This window comes from Caloenas nicobarica, chromosome 5 (genome assembly GCF_036013445.1).
Source record: "Caloenas nicobarica isolate bCalNic1 chromosome 5, bCalNic1.hap1, whole genome shotgun sequence".
In the NCBI taxonomy this organism is placed as follows: domain Eukaryota; kingdom Metazoa; phylum Chordata; class Aves; order Columbiformes; family Columbidae; genus Caloenas; species Caloenas nicobarica.
Window position 1 is genome coordinate 61215256 of NC_088249.1, and position 17556 is coordinate 61232811.

At 40.2% G+C, this 17556-nt stretch overlaps 2 protein-coding genes across 4 annotated transcripts in view; one reads left to right on the top strand and one right to left on the bottom strand.

Annotated features, from left to right (window-relative positions):
* Positions 1 to 4713, top strand: part of IMMP1L (inner mitochondrial membrane peptidase subunit 1) — a 35646-nt gene extending 30933 nt beyond the window's left edge. Inside the window, exon 6 of the mRNA XM_065636594.1 lies at positions 4223 to 4713. Coding sequence (XP_065492666.1) covers positions 4223 to 4291 — 69 coding nt within the window. The 3' untranslated portion in view covers positions 4292 to 4713. The remainder of the gene's footprint in view (positions 1 to 4222) is intronic.
* DNAJC24 (DnaJ heat shock protein family (Hsp40) member C24) overlaps positions 400 to 17556 on the bottom strand; it is a 40038-nt gene continuing 22881 nt past the window's right edge. For 2 of the 3 annotated variants that reach the window (XM_065636595.1, XM_065636596.1), the window contains exons 3-5: positions 16878 to 17016; positions 6424 to 6492; positions 400 to 5599 (exon numbers count right to left, since the gene is read on the bottom strand). In XM_065636595.1, coding sequence (XP_065492667.1) covers positions 5475 to 5599; positions 6424 to 6492; positions 16878 to 17016 — 333 coding nt within the window. In that variant the 3' untranslated portion in view covers positions 400 to 5474. The remainder of the gene's footprint in view (positions 5600 to 6423; positions 6493 to 16877; positions 17017 to 17556) is intronic. The other variant, XR_010606328.1, reaches the window with a different exon arrangement.

Here is a 17556-nt window from a genome sequence, read left to right on the forward strand (position 1 = left end):
AGGGCAACTCCAAATTTCACTGTTGTTATAATTTGAGAAGTGCAGTTCCATAGTTCAAAGAACAAAACAGGAAAATGTTCTTTTTCTGGGACTTGCAAACATGCTTTAGACATGTAGACTGGCCTTGCTGCTTTTTAAACAAAGTCTGTGAAAGAGCCTAAAGCCACATCTGTGCCAGTGTAATTGTCTGTCACACTTTTATTTTAAAAAATGCTTTGAATTAATATTGTATTGTATAAACCTCCATGATTCCTTCTCCTTCCGTTTCAACAATTCTACAGCTTTATCTCACACTAAATTTTTTCATATTATCTGCATTATTAATTTACTCATTTACCAAAAAGAAGAAACTAAGACAATTTCTTCTCCATAAAAAGTTTAATCTAAGAAACAAGGGACTTATGCACCAGCCTTTAGAAAGCTAGATTTAAAATTATACCGTTCAGAACAACAAAAAGGTTTTGAAAACTCCATCTATTGCCGGACATCCACAAGAACATAATTTAGCACTGCTTTATTACATGCGCAGGGAAGATCAGATCTTTCCAGTTCAACCAAGTTTTATGTACTTAATTTACATTTTTTATGAACACAACTTAGGACTTTTCAAAAAACCTTGCAGCTATTGACCATAATCACTAATTGCTTTACTGGACCTCGAATACCATGTCCCCCTCAGCCCCACCGCCGAGTTTTGTCTGACCTCTGTTCTTTCTGGGTAGCATTTGCTTTAGTTCTTCCCTGGTGTTTATTGGGCGCTCTCTGTTCCTTCTCTGTATTGTCCACCCTACCACGTACACCAGAGGAACAAATGCTGATTCTCAATAGGGCTATTTTTATGACCCAAGCTTTAGCTTGGATGATTAACTGCTAAAATGAAAATGATGCTAATATGCTGACAGCCCTCTTAATAAGAATGCGGTATTAATAATCCAACTGAAAAAAAAATTCCTCCAACTGCCGTACTAGTACAGAAAAACTGCTGTTTACTGCTTTAACGGGACTGCTAGGCAATAATGCATATATTAAGAACCTGTGTATGTGGACAGCCATAATTACTCACAGTATCCCTCCACAGCAATAAATTTGTGTCCAGCTTGTAGCTCAACAAGGAGACTTCAATGAAGTGATTGACAGGACTGAACCTGAAATTTAGCAAGCAGTAAACTCTGTAAAATGAATGGAACTCACACACAGATATTATGTATTGAAGAAACACTTCAGGACTCCAGAATATTGTCTGTTTCAAAAAATAGTACGCAATCACTTGATACTTAATCAAAATAATTACTTAACCAAATTTTATAGCAGTTGTTTTATGATGGTGCATAGGGTAGTGATTATTAACATTTTAATGAGATTTAAGTATATGGTGCCTAACAGCAAAAATGAGTTTATTCTTCAAATGAATGTTTATAGTTGGGGTTGTTTATGGTAATTCACAATAGAATACAGTGATCTTGCTATTGTGCGTTGCTACTGAACATTACAGTGAAAGGCGGCAGAATACAGCTCATCTGCATGGCGGTGGCTAATTAATAGACCACTGGCCAAGAAACCTAGATATGATTTTCAGTGTAGTCTGCTGGAGGTTTGGCTTCTCTTTGATGAAAAATCTTTTACTGCCTTGAGAATGGAAGCTTACGTGGCTTCATCTTAGAGTGGATTTTGGAGAAGCAGATTTAACAGCGCCTCTGAATGCTAAGCTACATTTTTAGTAATGGATACAAAAAAAAGTCTAATTTGGAAGTAATGGATTTCAACAGGAGAGAGTGAGCTTGAATATTTGAGCAACCTGTAAAACATAAATGTTAATTCTCTCTGTGGCTTATCTGTGAAGTTTAGATCTAAGACTCTCGGTCAATATTGGTGCACCAGTTTTTAACCCATACAGAAATAATGATACTTGATTATAGTTGTCCCTTTTCTGGCCTTCTGCCATATCAACTGTGTTCATTCTATAAAAAGGCCACTGAAATCAAAGTAGATGCAGATTCAGTGAAAGCCGGGGGAGTCCCACACTGGCAGAACTTGTGCTTCCCCCTGCCCTAGATAGGTTACCCTATACATTCCTGGGCTTGGGCTCCATGTCAAAAATAGACGGGTGGTGTATCCTCAGAAGAGCTAGTTAGCCCCATTTATCCCCCATCCATCAGATCACATCTATGTAGGCCAAACCAAACAGGGCAAATAGCTGCTAATTGGACTTGCTAGTTTGAACGAACAAATCACAGTCAACTTCTGTCATAACTTTAAAAAGACTTGGGAACTACGACACACAGTGGCACGTCTTTGTTTCACACAGGCTTGTTCCATCTCCTTTCCAACCATGAATACTATTTCTCATTCTCTCCTGCACGCAGACAAGATAAAATATCATTTTCATTCTAATTCTACCACTAAGATTAATGTGATGAACTTGAAACTGAATTGTCAAAACAATATTTAAAACGAACTTGATTACTTTCAGTGAAAGAAAGTCAAGCTGCAATAGGTGTGATTTGAGATGCCCAAAATTAGATTTGTGCTGTAGTGAATGGCCTAAGAAACTTCCTTCTCTGGGCCTTTACTCAGATCAGCTTAAATTTGTAATCTGGGATATTCCTATTCCCTCTTCTTCTCGTTTGCCTTTGAGGCCACAGACTTGACACCCAACCTGCAGCCAGCACAGCCCCTCTGGAGAGCCTTGAATTCTGTAGCTTTGCTTCTAACCAAGATCACAAATATTCTGTGGTTGCTTCGTATCTCTATATGTTTGTATGGAACGTAAAATAGCTCACTGGCTAATATATATATAGACACCAGATGTTACCTCTGTGTATTTCTGTATATCAGTAGATGTTCCTCAGGCTCTTCCCAAACTGCAAATGCCAAAAAACCCCTGCATGTTTTCTAACAGACTTGCACAAGAGAACTTTCAGCCTTTTTCAGATCCATAGAACTTGAGGTCCTGAGAATGGCCTCATCCTTCTGTCTTCCTGAGGGCCCAGGCGCAATCCACCCTTAACAGCCTCTGCGTCCTCTGTCATCGTCCTTGGTGCTGGGGACAAATCATGGGGTTTGAAACACTGAACCTTGGCACTGTGCTTCCTCTTTTAAACTCAGAAAATTACTTTTTCACTCCGCACAGAAAGCAGCAAAGGCTCCTTCTCTGCTGTAAATGTTCCATGAGCTCAGTTAAAGTGTCAGCTGCTGTTCCTGGAAGGTGGCTGCATACCATCCTTAAGATCAAATTCTAAAGAAAAATGAGCAAGATAAACATCTCACTAACAGATGCTTTGGGAATGAGGTAGCGCATCATCTTTCTCCATCTAGGTCATTTCATCCTGAGCAGGGGCTGTGAGATTTTTATGGGATCAGAGCCACAACGGGCGTTCATTCTTCAACATCATCTCTTGCCCTTCTTCCTGCTGATCCCCTCGTGCCATCTTTGAATGAATGTGTAGCAAAGGGACACAGGCAGAGGAGACAAAGGACAAAGTGTAAAAGAATGTCCTTGATTCCCTATTACTTTTTTTTTTGCATCCAAGACCGGCCTACATGTAATTAGTGAATGTTCAGATGAAAGTACTCCTGGGAGTGTTCTGTAGTATGAACAGCTATATAGTTAATTTCGGGAGATAAAGCTTTTTCTTACTGGTGAGCATCATTCTCTGACACTTGCGCTTGTACTTGGTCATGATTTGTGCTCCTTCCTTTTCCACATACATTCCTCTTCTCAGAGAAGCCCCTTGGTTGAAAGCCCCTGATGGTGGAAGTTGCTCCACCCCTTTATACCTATTTGCATGGTATATGTTTACTTATAAGCCTATGGAATTTTTTTCCAAGGTTTGGTGTTTGCAGTTCAAATGCCCTTCTTGAAAACACAAACATACGCCTCTGAGGTGGATCAGAAAACATACTTTGTCTTTTAGGTGGTTTACAAGCTAAAAACCTTTGAATTTAAAAGGTATTTTCTAGATATTTATTTATTTCCAAGGCTGAAAAAAATAATGCAAAAACTGTTGTGTATAAATCAGTGTTGTTTCCAGCCACTATGGAAGAATGATTCCTCCTAATACATATTATTACTCTTAGTAAAAGAAACGCACAAGTGAGAAAAGTTCATATACCCTGTCAACCAAAAAATTATGGAGTTTATGAAACAATTACAACAACAAATGAAAATATTGAACTTTAGAGTTGTGATAAAAATCTCTTGTAACTGTATTTTCTTTTACAGATATGGCCTCTGAATGACTTTGGATTTCTACGTGCAAGCCCCAATGGCCATAGATTTCTTGATGATTAAAAGATTTAAGTGACTATTGCCAGCTTTCATAATATTTTCTACTCAAATCAATGGAACTATTTTTGTTTAGAATAAACACAAGTATTACTTGCCAAAGACGTCTCTTTCTGAGGTTACATCTAACTGGAAAGTGGGAATGATATACTGCTGTCATCAGCTAAAATGATATACCTCTTAACACTGCTTCCTCTGGCTTTTCACAGTAAGTGCTTGGATTTATTAGAAAGTTTTGGTTTTTATGACAAGCCAAGGTTAGCATTGACTGTCAACAAGGGATGAAAAAGGCACAGTGCACTATTTATTATATTGTCACACATCCAGAGCCACATACAGGCTGCATTAGCAAGTAGAGCGGCACGCTAAGGTGGGAACTGACAACAGTCACAGAGGGGTTCTGGGTCTGTTCGTCTCTTCTGTGTGTTCTGTGGCGTTTTCCTACAACCGGTTCTAGTCTGGCCCAGTGGGCTGTGTGCCCAGTAAGACCCAGAGCACAGATTCCTGCTGGGTTTTCATCTCAGGAGTGAAGACTGTATTTGTTCAGGTGATGGAAGAGAGTCAATTCAAAATGTGCTTGTGCTCCAAGCTGCAAAGTTGCTGCAGAGGCCCTGGACCTGCTCCTTGGCACTGAGACAAGCGGCCTGTTGATCTGCGAATTTCTGCCGTCTCTTCCCAAGGCTCAAGTCCTTGTGAGGATGTAATGAAGTTAAATATTGAGCACTGAAAATGTTCCTGTTTCCCTTTATTCTTCATTATCTTCAAAGCATTCTCATGTGTGTGCCTCCTGATTAAATTTTGTCATCTGAGCTGTTAAAAGAATTTAACCTAATAGGTAGGGCCCAAGGTATAGTTGATATAGACTGAGGTTGAAAGAAGCTTCTCTGTGGTTTGCTGGGAAAGAAATGTCATTTAGCTCATGAGGTATATGCCAGTTGTACCCAACTTAGTGTTCTGTTCTGGAGGTTTTTAATAACTCCCCCTTCAGCTGCGGAAGGATGAAGAATCCCCAGGCTCACATCCGGAGAGCTACGGTAGCAAAGGGGCACATTTCCTTTCTTAAGCCTGACTGAACTTGTTCTTGTAGTGCCTCCCTTTTCTTTATCATACATTTCTTTAGCAGATGCTGTCCCCTGTTTGTCCAGTCTTTTTAAATGTTTGTAATTCTTAATGGGCTTGATTGAAGCAGTCATTGAAGGATCTCGATAACAAGGGAACATGTGTCGCAACAAACCAAAGATACGTCTTTGGTTTCACTCTTGAAGACAGTGTAATTCCCACCACATCGACATGAGAGAGTGTAACATTGTTCATCTGCCAAAAAAGAAAACAAAAAAGCCTTCAGTGCTTGAAAGAATCAAGAATTTATTCTGGATTTTCTTCACAAGGCTGCTCTTCATAACAAATGACCTCCCACTGCTGGGTTGTAAATATCAGTACCTGTGCTACCATTTGTTGCTCAAAAAATTATACTCTTAAAATGTGCCAGTGGCTGTGAGGCATTTTTACACCAAACAGCCAGAGTCAGTGTAGTCTGTTTAAAATAGCAAATAATAAAAAGGTGCACATCAGTGAAAGAGGTATTAAAAGAAAAAACTAGGAGGTGTTAGTCATACATATGACAGGTCAAGGATGGTTCAAAACCAGACTGCTAACCCAGAAAACAATAATAAACCAGGAGAAAGTAGATAGGATTTTCCCCTCACAGCTTGAAAAAAAAAATAGTTAAAAAAAAAAAAAAAATCAGCCATTCATTCAAAAAGTAAGTAAATGATAAAAGCGAGAATAATATAACGGAAAGGAGTAATGCACAGTCAGATGAAAAAAAAACCTGTATGAAGACACTGCATTCCAGCATCACAGAAAGAGCAAGAAGATTCATGAGAGATTTGGGAAGAAGCTGGAAATCTAAATACTCCATTATACTACAAGAAGAGAGCAAGGTGAAAAGTGGTACTGCAAACGGGGCGAGGAAGAGATGAAGAAGGAATGCAAAGTAAGTATCGCAGAAAGTTCTGTTCTCTGTGATTACCTGAATTGGAACTTAACAGCTAAATCTGAGGAAAATATTAAAAAAAATGTAGAACTTGGAATACAACAACATAACAGTATAAGATGCAGATGAAAGGCACTCCTACCTTCATTCCAGGACATCTCCTCCAGATAAATTTGTGCATGTAATGGCCATTTGTTTGCCAGGTTTTCTTCTATAAAGAAAACATGATAGATGTTCAAGCTCGGTAACATACAGGTTCTCGTTTCTTCCTGATAAATTAACAGTTTTATATACCTAGCAGTCAATCTGGTCCGTACTAGAGAGTCACACCTAGATCCTGTTATCAGTTAAAAATGCAATTCTCTAAAATTTTAGTTTCCATATCTCTGCATAAGCTGGAAAATGTCGTACTGTAGCCAAGAGAAGTAAATGCTGAAGATGTGTTACTGAAATCAACACTATTGAAACCAGTACTTTTCTACATCCCAAACAATTATGTGAAATCAGGGGCAAACTTTTGTTTTGCTGGAGACACCTTTTAAGAGCCTGGCTGTAACTACAGCTCCATGAGCTGAAACTGTGAATGTCTGCTGAGCTGTACTTTGCACAAACTCCGGGAATGGCTGGGGTCAGAAGGGACCTCTCAAAATCCCCTCATCCAACCCCCCTGCACACGCAGGGTCACCGAGGGCAGGTTGTCCAGGACTATGTCCAGCCAGATCTTAAATATCTTCAATATCTCCACAGATGGCGACTCCACAATCTCTCTTAGGCAACCCGCTCTCCTTTAGAAAGGAGAAGCCATATAAACCCCTTGCCCAATCAGCACCAAGTAAATGTCAGAGTTAGGTGTGAGAACACGGCCAAGATTCCTGCAAAATGATGTTCCTAACAAAAGATAAATGAAAAAGGCTTTTAGGGGCAGATTAGTCCAAGTGTTCTTCCATGATAAACAATCTCTCAGCAAAGAAAGTTCAGCTCTGGTCTCTGCCCATGAGATGTGTTGCCATTTGATCCCCGACATTCTTCCAACATTGAGTACAGCATGAAATGAAAAGTGTACAATACAATTGAAATTATCAATGCAAACTGTGCAACACAAATTGGTTTTTGCAATTTGTCTGACGTACAGAGTTCACACCAAGTTCTTTAACTTGACAATATAAGTTTTTGTCAACAAAGTTACAAGTGAAGCCATAAGAGGTAATATAAAAAAAGAAAAAAAATAAACCCCTTACAACTTACTACACAAAACCTCTGAGCTGCTGCCCGACACCTCGAAGCTCCAGCTCCCCAAATGCTGGATTTTGAACAACCAGAAATGCCTGAGAGCTGATCTTTAGCATATACACAGAAAAGCCTTAGATTTGGCAAGACTTGGGAGCTCAGTGCTTATTTAAGGTTTAAATCGCGTTGTTATTGAGTAAGCAGGTGTTCCTTCTCTTGGATCAGTGAGTTTTTAAGCAAGTTTTATAGTTTAATAACATCAAGCTTTCTATGGCATGTAGTGTTGTCTGCGGCTTTCTATGAAAAGTTGGCGGTGAAAGAATTTCCTGTTCCAGAACTACTTATTGAGCACTTGCTGTCAGGGGCCCAAGATTATTTTATGTTCTTTTAATTCCCAAGAGATTGCCCTGCCTAATCACTAGATTGTAGGGTATTCCAAATGGTTCCCAGCTTCTTCTACGTTAACTGCTCTTTGGACTGAAAAGCAGAAATAGGGGACTTTGCAAGTGCCTCCTCCAATAACACCCCAGAAAAACTGCACATCTCCAACCTTAATCTCATCAGATACTGGAGTATTGCCTTCTTTATCATCGATGGCAACCACCTTACTCTTTAAAAGTTGATCTCAGATTTTGAACAGGGAAGTAGTGGCTCGGAACAGACATCAATATTTATATATAACTACGTGAAGCAAGCTACTCGCATGTAAGATTCCTCCCATATAGCAAAGTAGTTTAAGTTGCTGCAAAGAAGTTTAAGACTACTATGAAAGTATAATCCTAGCGGTAGCTAATCACAGCTTTCTCTATAATTCATTATCTAAATTAACTTCAAAATCTAACCGACCTGTTGTTTCGGGGTTTTGTTTTGTTTTCCTTTTAGGGCTCTATCATTTTAAGAGTAGAGTATCATAGGTAGAAGCATTAATGTAATGTACCTGTAGGGAAATGAACCCCTTGCATCATAACCATCCTTATGTGTTAGTAGCGAAGAGCTGACACTTACATGTTGGGATTTTAAAGAGGAAATTTAAGGCCAGCTTAAAAACAAAGAAACAAAAACCAAACAAAACACCAACCAAACCCCACCCACAAACAAACAAACACAAAACCCCCAACCACCAAATATTAAATCTCAGTCTTTGTTTTGCAACTAAATGACTGTTCTAATTGTCACTGGAATGTACATTATATATCCTTGAGAATGAGCCTCATCTAAACTAGGAGATTAAAGCAAATCAGGCACATTGTAAAAAATGACAGAATCTTTGATGTCACCTTTGCTGAACACCTATTCTGTAATGAAAAGGTCGGAATTAAAAGAAAATTAACCCACTCACACCTAATGCTTTACTGCTGTCGAAAGGGTCCTCCCCTGACAAACTGGAAGATGGATGCTCTCAATTACAAGAGCCATGGGTAATGTTTTAGTTATAGAAAATATCAACGTTTTTCTTAGCGCCTGATTAGAACATTACTTAACTGCATGAAATGTCCAAAATAAAAGGTCAGATGGTTTTAACTCACACCAAATACCTCTAATGTTACTTGGATTGGTCTGGCACGGCCTTCTAGCTACAAAATATGAGAGCGGGAGCGGTGAATGTCCTGAAAACAGCCAGAAAACCACGCAGAGGCCTTTTCTCCAGCAAGTGAAGTCAAGATTCCTCATCCTCTTCTTTGAGGAATCAAAAAAAAGCAGAGATCAAAACGAAATCTGTCTACCTACCTACCCGCAGGTTCTTTCTTCACTGTGCTAGAAGATGACAATACTATAACTGTGAGAACAGTACGAGAAAGGCAAGTGCTTCCTGTTACACTTTTTGGTTTGGTTTTGTTTTTGAATACTGGGAAGAAAAATTCACGAAGGAAAATGGTCTCTTAGGTTGCAGGAAGAACAGATTTCCCAAGCTTCATTTACAGGCAGCAAAAAAATGAGTTAAAAAGAAAGCAGGCTTTCCTACTTGGAATTCACAAAGCAGGGTTTCACTCAGGTCAAGTTTTGTAGGATTGGAGGTGGAGGTCTGGGTCATGTCTTGCTGGCAGAAAATACAAGAAGGGCAGACGGACCACACGTCACCATGAAGAGAACTGGTGAGATGCAACAGAGAAGGTGGCTGAGGGAAAGTCTAGCCTCTCTTCTGTTCCAAATGTAATACAATATGAAGCCTGGGAAACAGAATTTCAACCAAGATTTTCTAATTCATTACTGAAATAATGCTAATAATGATGATGATAATAATATCAGGCAAAATTAATCACTTCCACAGTTCCCAGCCTGAACTGAGATCATTATTCCTAGTCTAGTGCTCAAGTCTGAAAGAGTCTTACTGGTTACCTTAAAAGATATAAATTAGTACTCTCGAGTAAGTCTCCAAACTGGGCACATAATCCAGTAACCATTCTTGTCACTCAGTTTTCTGTGCTGCATTTATTTTCTTATCTGGTTCAATCAAGAGCAACTTCCTTTGCAGAGTTGGACAAATTTTTTTGATTTTTTAGTTCTATTAAGTGCACTACCCAATCTAATATACCTTAAGACAGCAGAAACAGATTTAGTCATGTATTTAACAACAGCCAGTGTGAGGTTGGGGAGCTCACACGCAGAACTACAAACCAAATGGTTTTCACAGGGCTTGTTTAATGACTTTAATACTTTTTGTGCTCTTATGTCATCTACATCGTCATTATTACAGCCGTGACTCCTCGTTAGTGGTTCTCTGAAGTGAACTGCTGTCTGATTTTCACTCCCTTGATGGAGAAGAAGTTATTTAAGACCGGCATTGTTACCAGTACCACTTCTGTCGTCGGCTGACCTACATGTGACGTCTGCTCACGCTGTAGAACTCTGTGTACCTTGTACTTACTGAAACATGTTCTGGAACGTAGAGGGAATATCGTGCAGACCTGATCATCTACCAGAACGTGAAAAACAAATTTTAATTCCCAAGAAGTCCAGCCTGCCTGGCTTTGCCGTCTATTGGATTTGTCTGACAACAAGAGGTGAAAGGATTCCGCAGCTCCATTGTCTCAACTGTGGGATCTAAGAAAACACTGGCAGGCTCATCAGAGAGGTTTATGAGCCTGCAATTCAAAGAGATTAAAAGGAAAAAAATCTACTGAGGTTCTTTCAGGCTACAGAACAACATTAAATAACTATTAGCAGCTTGGTTCAGTAAAGCTTTACTAGAGCCCTTGCTGGGTCATTCAGAAATTGTAAAAGAGGAAAGGTATTTAAGTTTCACTTGAGGATACAATAAATATTTCTTGGGCTATTTAAGGCTGAGTTTTAGGGAAAGGGTTGCAAGCAGTAAATGGAAATTTAACCCTTTTAACAGTTTACGGTAATAGTAAAAAGAGTCATAATACTTAAAAGATTTTTCTAGCTCTTTATCAGTCATATATTCTTAGTATCGATTTTTTAAAAAACCAAGCACATAACTTAAAATGTTCAAGATATATATTTTCAAACAAATACTGTTCATAGTATCTACTCAGTATAACAATCATCACAGTACTCCAAACTGCACGTTTTCACAAGTTAATTTTTTCCAATAGGCTATATAGGTCTTTAACAATTACCTGAGTGTCTTGCATTAATTTAAAATAATGATTCTTGGTTCAATTTGAAATTATAAAAAGGTCATCTGTTAAGAACTTTCATAACAAAAAGCTATGTTTGCTAAAAAAAATACAAAAAAATACTGCTTCACTTGTAGCCAGTGCAGATTAGAATTAACTCACAGACTATGGTCAAAGGCTCGAGTTCCAGCACTGGCTGAGGGTCTATAGCCGGAAAATCCACAGCTAGTGAAGGAACAGACACTTCTGTCACTTAGAGTAGAACGTGGCACACTGAAAAGCCTAAATTAATAGGCATGTTAAAAAATCTATTTTTTTCTTAGACAGAATTTTCTTACCAAGAAACAACTAAAACATGCTGCGTTTTTTTTCCTTTCTTACAAGAATGTAGTCGAGGTGTTCAATTGCTATTAAAAGCGTTTGTATAGGCTTCTGTCTTGCTTCTCCTGCTTATTCTTGCTGTGGATTTGTAAGATTATTCTTCCGGCATCCTATTTGCCAAATTCCTTAAGGTACCTTGATGTCTCATAGAGAATCATCACTTCATTGCTGGAGCAGGAGGGAATCCTGGATTAAAGGGAACGTGACCATCTCCAAACCAGTTTTTTCAGTTTACCGTACTGGGGAGGAATGGGGCAGGAGGAGGTACCCTTTGATTTAACTTGGGGTTTTCATTTCCTAATTTACCACCATACCTGTGTACAACTCTCTTTCTAAACCTGCAGTAGAAACTGAACTGAAGATACATCCTCAAAGATTTTTCAGCTTTTAAAGAGAGCGGTATTGCCAGTGAAAGCTGAATTAGCGCCCAGATGTTTTAAAATGAGCTATGTTAGGCTAACGAAAGATGTTTGCTGTGCCTCACTGCCTAAAGGGAAGGTACAGAAAGGATGGAACCACTTGTTCTCAGAGACAAAAGGCAAAAGCTGGAACACCAGCAATTCCAGTTGGGACTTGTAATTCCTTATGTCTAAGAAATGAACCCAGAACAAAAGCAGAATGATGCTGAAATACATATTCATGTATGAAAACTGCACCTGCAATATTCTTCTATAAATGTAATCTAAAAATTGGAAATCGGAAGGTAGCATGTGCTGAGACGTGAGAGCTCCTACCGGTGATTACATCCCCCACCCTATAAACGCTTTATGGACACCTGTGTCCATCATCACATAAAAACATATTACCCTGGATAGGACCTCACTGGAGCCATACATGGGAAACTCCCTGGATTCTTAGATTTCTCCACCCTCTACCCAAAAGCATATACAAAGCAACTGGTTTTAGTGTCCATCCCATTACTAGCTTGGAATTATTTGCTACATCTAGTGTCAGAAATTAATCAAAGTCACCAGTTTATTGATTTAATTTTAATTGTGACCCTTCTGTTAATCAATCATTAATAATTAAAATGTAAAATGAATTAGTAAAATTAATTATCTTAATTATGTGATTGTTTAGATACACAGTTCTTTTGTATAAAGTCAACAAAAATCCACAAAAGTTGCAGGGCTACTCAAAGGGACCTCGACAGGACATCAACGGGTTTGACAAAGATTAAGTTCTGCTATGGGGACAGAACAACCTGGCGCACCAGTACAGGCAGGAGACAACTGGTTGGAAAGTGCTTTTCCAGGACAGGACCCGGGGGACAGAGGTTGACCCAAGTCAGCAGGACACTCCTGGGGCAAAGGCCACCCCATGCTGGGCTGTGGTTGCAAAGTGGAGCCAGCAGCTCAAGGACGTGATGTTCTTCTTCTCTACCCAGCACCTAACGAGATTGCATCTGAAGTCCTGTGTGCAGGTTTCACAGAATAACAATGGTTGGGGTTGGAAGGGATCTCTGGAGATCATCCAGTCCAACCCACGTGCTAAAGCAGGTTCACCAGAGCAGATCACACAGGATCGTGTCCAGCTGGGTTTGAATGTCTCCAGAGAAGGAGACTCCACAACCTCTCTGGGCAGCCTGTTCCAGGGCTCTGGCACCTCAAAGTAAAGAAGTTTCTCCTCATATTCAGATGGAACCTCCTGTGCTTCAGCCTGCACCTGCTGTCCCTCATCCTGTCATTGGGCACCACTGAAAGGAGTCTGGTCCCATCCTCTTGACACCCACCCTTCAGATATTTATAAACATTGATGAGATCCCCTCTCAGCTTCTCTTTTCCAGGCTGAACAGACCCAGCCCTTTCAGTCTCTCTTCATAAGAAAGGTGCTCTAGGCCCCCAATCATCTTTGTAGCTTGCCGCTGGACTCCCTCCAGAAATTCCTTGTCTTTCTTAAACTGCGGAGCCCAGAACTGGACACAACTCCAGATGTGGCCTCACCAGGGCAGAGGGGGAGGATGAGCCTCCCTCGACCTGCTGGTCACACTCTTCTTAATGCACCCCAGGTACCATTGGCCTTCTTGACCACAAGGGCACATTGTTGACTCATGGTCAACCTGTTGTCGACCAGAACTCCCAAGTCCTTCTCTGCAGTGCTCCCCAGTCCAGAGGACCAGGGGACCCCCTGCCCTCCCCAGTACGAAGCGCTGCCATACAGGAGCAAGTCCAGTGCAATGCCAGCATGGTCAGGGGTTGGGACACACAAGGAGAGGCCAAAAGAACACGGGCGTCTCATTGTCTACAGCCACCCAATGGGAGGGTGTAGAGAAGACTTCTCAGAGGCACACAGTGGAACGATAAGAAACGGAAGGCACAAGTTTTGTATCTGACTCCATAGAAAGAAAACATATTTTGGCTGGGTTTGGGTTTTGTTTGCATTTTTTGGTTTGTTTGTTTTGTTTTTTCTGCTATGAGGTTGTTCAAACACTGGAGCAGGCGGCCCAGAGCAGCTCTGGAATCTCCATCCTTGGAGATATTAAAAACTGGGCTGGAGAAGGTCTGAGCAACTGACCTCTGGGGACTTGCTTTGAGTAGGAGAATGATCTAGATGACCTACGCGATTCTCCAATTCTGTGGAGAGGTTTTTTTATTCTTTTAAATTGTGACATAAAAGCATGAACTTTCAGGGTAATATGAAAAACAAACCATTTTTTTTCCAAGCTAAAGTCACTGAAAATTTTTTGGTAATTTGGTAATTATTGCTGTCAAACTTGATTTTAACTGCATATTCATCTTTTCTAAATGGGATACCAAAGAATGGAAAAAAATCTCTAAGAAGAAAAATGTTGAGGGAAAAAGAGTCCACTCTTAGTAGGTAATTGTTATGCAGCTTTTTATCCATCCCCCAAATTTTTCACAGGGATTGGAAGCAAAAGATTTACCATTATAAAGGGGTATTCTTATACGTCACTGAAGATATGACAAAACAACGAACTGGAAAAATGTTCACGAAACGTACGAAAAGGCAGCTCTTGTAAGATTTCCAAACCAGAGAGGCTTGGATAACTATCTGAGCCAAACCTCTAAAGGGCCTGAGGTTTGTCCTTTCCTCTTTAAAACTGCGGCGTGAAGGCACAAAAAAGTAGCAGGAGATCATTGTGATATCTCCAGAGAAAAGCAGTATTAAGATATAAAAGCATGTTCACTTGTTATTCTCAACAATTCAATCAAAGAACTACCTCACAATTAAAACCGTGGAGCCCCGCAAAATTTGAGCTGCTTAGAACTTCTCTGGCCACTGAATTTCTGAGCCAAGTAAGTAGGATTTAGTCGGCATAACACGAGAAGGTACATACAAATAACCAATCTGTGAAATGGGGAAGAAAGGACAAGGCGAAGGACTCTGGGCTGCCCGGGGGCCGCACACACCAGCATCCTTCACATGCTGCTTCCCGGGCTTTGCGGCCTTACCAACCTGCCCAGTTCTCTCTCTCATCACCATTCCCCTTGGCCGCTGTCTCAATTCCTTTGTTCCTGTGAGCTTTTCCAGCAGTGTCTACCCATTTGTCTAGAATCATGACTTCAGAAGCAACTTGACAGGCGTTCAAAGAGCTGGAATTTATTTCCCCATCGCTTTGCTGCCAGGGCACGTGTTGCCAGGAACGCGGCGACACTGCACACGTGTGTTACATGTGGCTTAGTCCGGAACACGGGTGCTCTGTGAATGGCACCCTCTATTTTAAAATACATCCATCCCATTACCATAGCAAGCACCTGTGTAAATAAATGTACAATTTGTTTTCATCTACCAAATCTTTTTTTTGCAGAATCTTGAGGTGGCTTTTACAAGAACTCATCTGGATGAAAAAAAAAAAAAAAATCTCAGGAAATACAGATAACCTTTAAAATACTGTAGAATAGATTTTGTCAAAACTAATTTATAGCAATGTCCTTAAGTTCTATGGGAAAACAAAGGAGCTTATTAAATCTTGATGAAGCTCTCGACTTCAGTGACCTGACCCAAACGAAATGGAACTTCATGGTCCATATTTAAGCTTTAGGTAAAGCTGACTAAATACACAAAAACCTTTTTTTACTTTTGTGAAAATGGAAGACGCGGCCGATACTACAATGCTAAGAGTACAGCAGGATGAGAGCACTGAGCAGCAGAAATTCCTGTTCTGGCATCACATTCAGGCATTTAAAAAAATAAGTTTGAGATGAAAATTTATTTAAGTTTGATCTTAATGCTGTTTACATAACAAGTCAGCACAAGATCACATTTTTTCCCATTCTTTTAAAATATTTATTCAACGATTCCGTTTTCACCCCTCCACTCTCTTTTCCAAACCCCACACACAGTCTGAAATACAGGACTATTTAACTAGAGAATTCATACTGGGTATATACAACTATATATCCCTCTTTTTATCCTGCAGTGATGCCTATCTGCCAGAATGACTAAGCCTTTGTCTCTCAAAGTTCTGGTATCCGCAGCAGCAGGGGAGTTAAAAATCAGCACAGGAGAGGAAGGTCTGATGGTGTGCCAGGGTACAATGGCAGGGAATTCAATAACAAGCTGCGGAGACACTGGGCTTTTATCAGCCACGTTCAGAAGTGGTGGTGGCTGCACGTCAATGCCGGACCCGAGTGTGTTACTGCCGAGTGCGGCTGAGTGTTTTCCCCACGGGCAAGACACTATTATTGACTCCCCCCATTAACATGTAGGGTGGATATACATTTATTGAAGGTTCTAATGGAAGGCTGAGGGACTCCTGTCCCGAGGCCAGAGCAGAAAGACAGCCTATCACTTCATGTAATGGTAGCCCATGTGTGACAGACCTGACCTACATTTCCCCCCTTTCTTTCTCACAACAGCCTGTCACTGTTTTAAGAAGCTATTTTCTGAGAGGTAGAAAAAGAAATGCATGCTGGAGCTGCCTAGTTAATGTGTTATATTGGAATATTATTTATAAACCAGACTAGTTTAGACTACAGATGAATTATGAAAGCTACCATACCACACACACAACCAGAAAGAATGTATCTTAGTGATTCTCAAGTGCTTATAAACGCATTGAACACTAGGTATAAATTGATTAATACTTTTATCTAAGATACCGCAACAAAATGTAAGGACTTAAAATTAAGAACGCTTAATGAAGCTGCCTTACTGAAAAAAAAAAGGGCTAAGGTCTGTAATTAGTATAAATTCCATATTCATTCAAATTATTAGGAATAACGCCACCCAATGTTTTGTTGGAAGTAATTCAATGTTTTCACTAGCTAATGTATGTCTAGCAAAAGCTATAAATAATGGATCCACAATTGAAAGTAGGACAAGAGCGAGAGAGACATTTGGTTCAGCAACAAACAGCATTTTAAAATACCATCTAACTACCACTCCCAGAGCCTGCTTATTTAAAGAGCTGCTGCCACTACAGCGCTCCTTGGCAGGAACCTACCACGCTGCTGCAGGTCATACTCTTTTTTTGTCTCTTCGTTCCCTAGAATTTTCCACGCTTGATCGATTTCGATGAACCTCTGCACGCGCTCCTCCACTTCTCCTGCTGGCACATCTGCCTTCTGTTTGTCGGGATGATACTGCCAATCAAAGAAAAAACAACAAAAAAAATGTTGAGGGGAGTGGAAGTGAGGAGGGTGGAAGAGGAACAATCAATAATGCATTTGATATTCAGTTAAAAGGACAGAGAAAAGGAGAAGGTCTGGGCTAAGGTGCCAAAGGAAGGGAGGTGAGGATGCTGGGCGCAAGAGAAAACTGCCAATTTAATTAGACCACTGAAATGGCAACAAACCCACCAGTGGCACAAATGTCACCATGCGCACTGACGGCATTTTCTGGATAATTTGCTGATGGAATCATTGGTCTTATGGACAATTTACCTAGAGAGAAGGACTACCACCAACAGACACAGGTACACGCAGAGGACCAGACATGGGAACAAGAAGAGGTGCGGGAGGTGCTACCACCTCTCGTAATATTACACGTAGCTGATTTAAACACTACCACCCATGTTAACGCTATTGTAGATAAACTGAATGCTGTATAACATGCACCTAGCTTTTTAAAAAATATTATTTAAATGGTAAAGAATATACATGATCAAATATAATTTATCATAC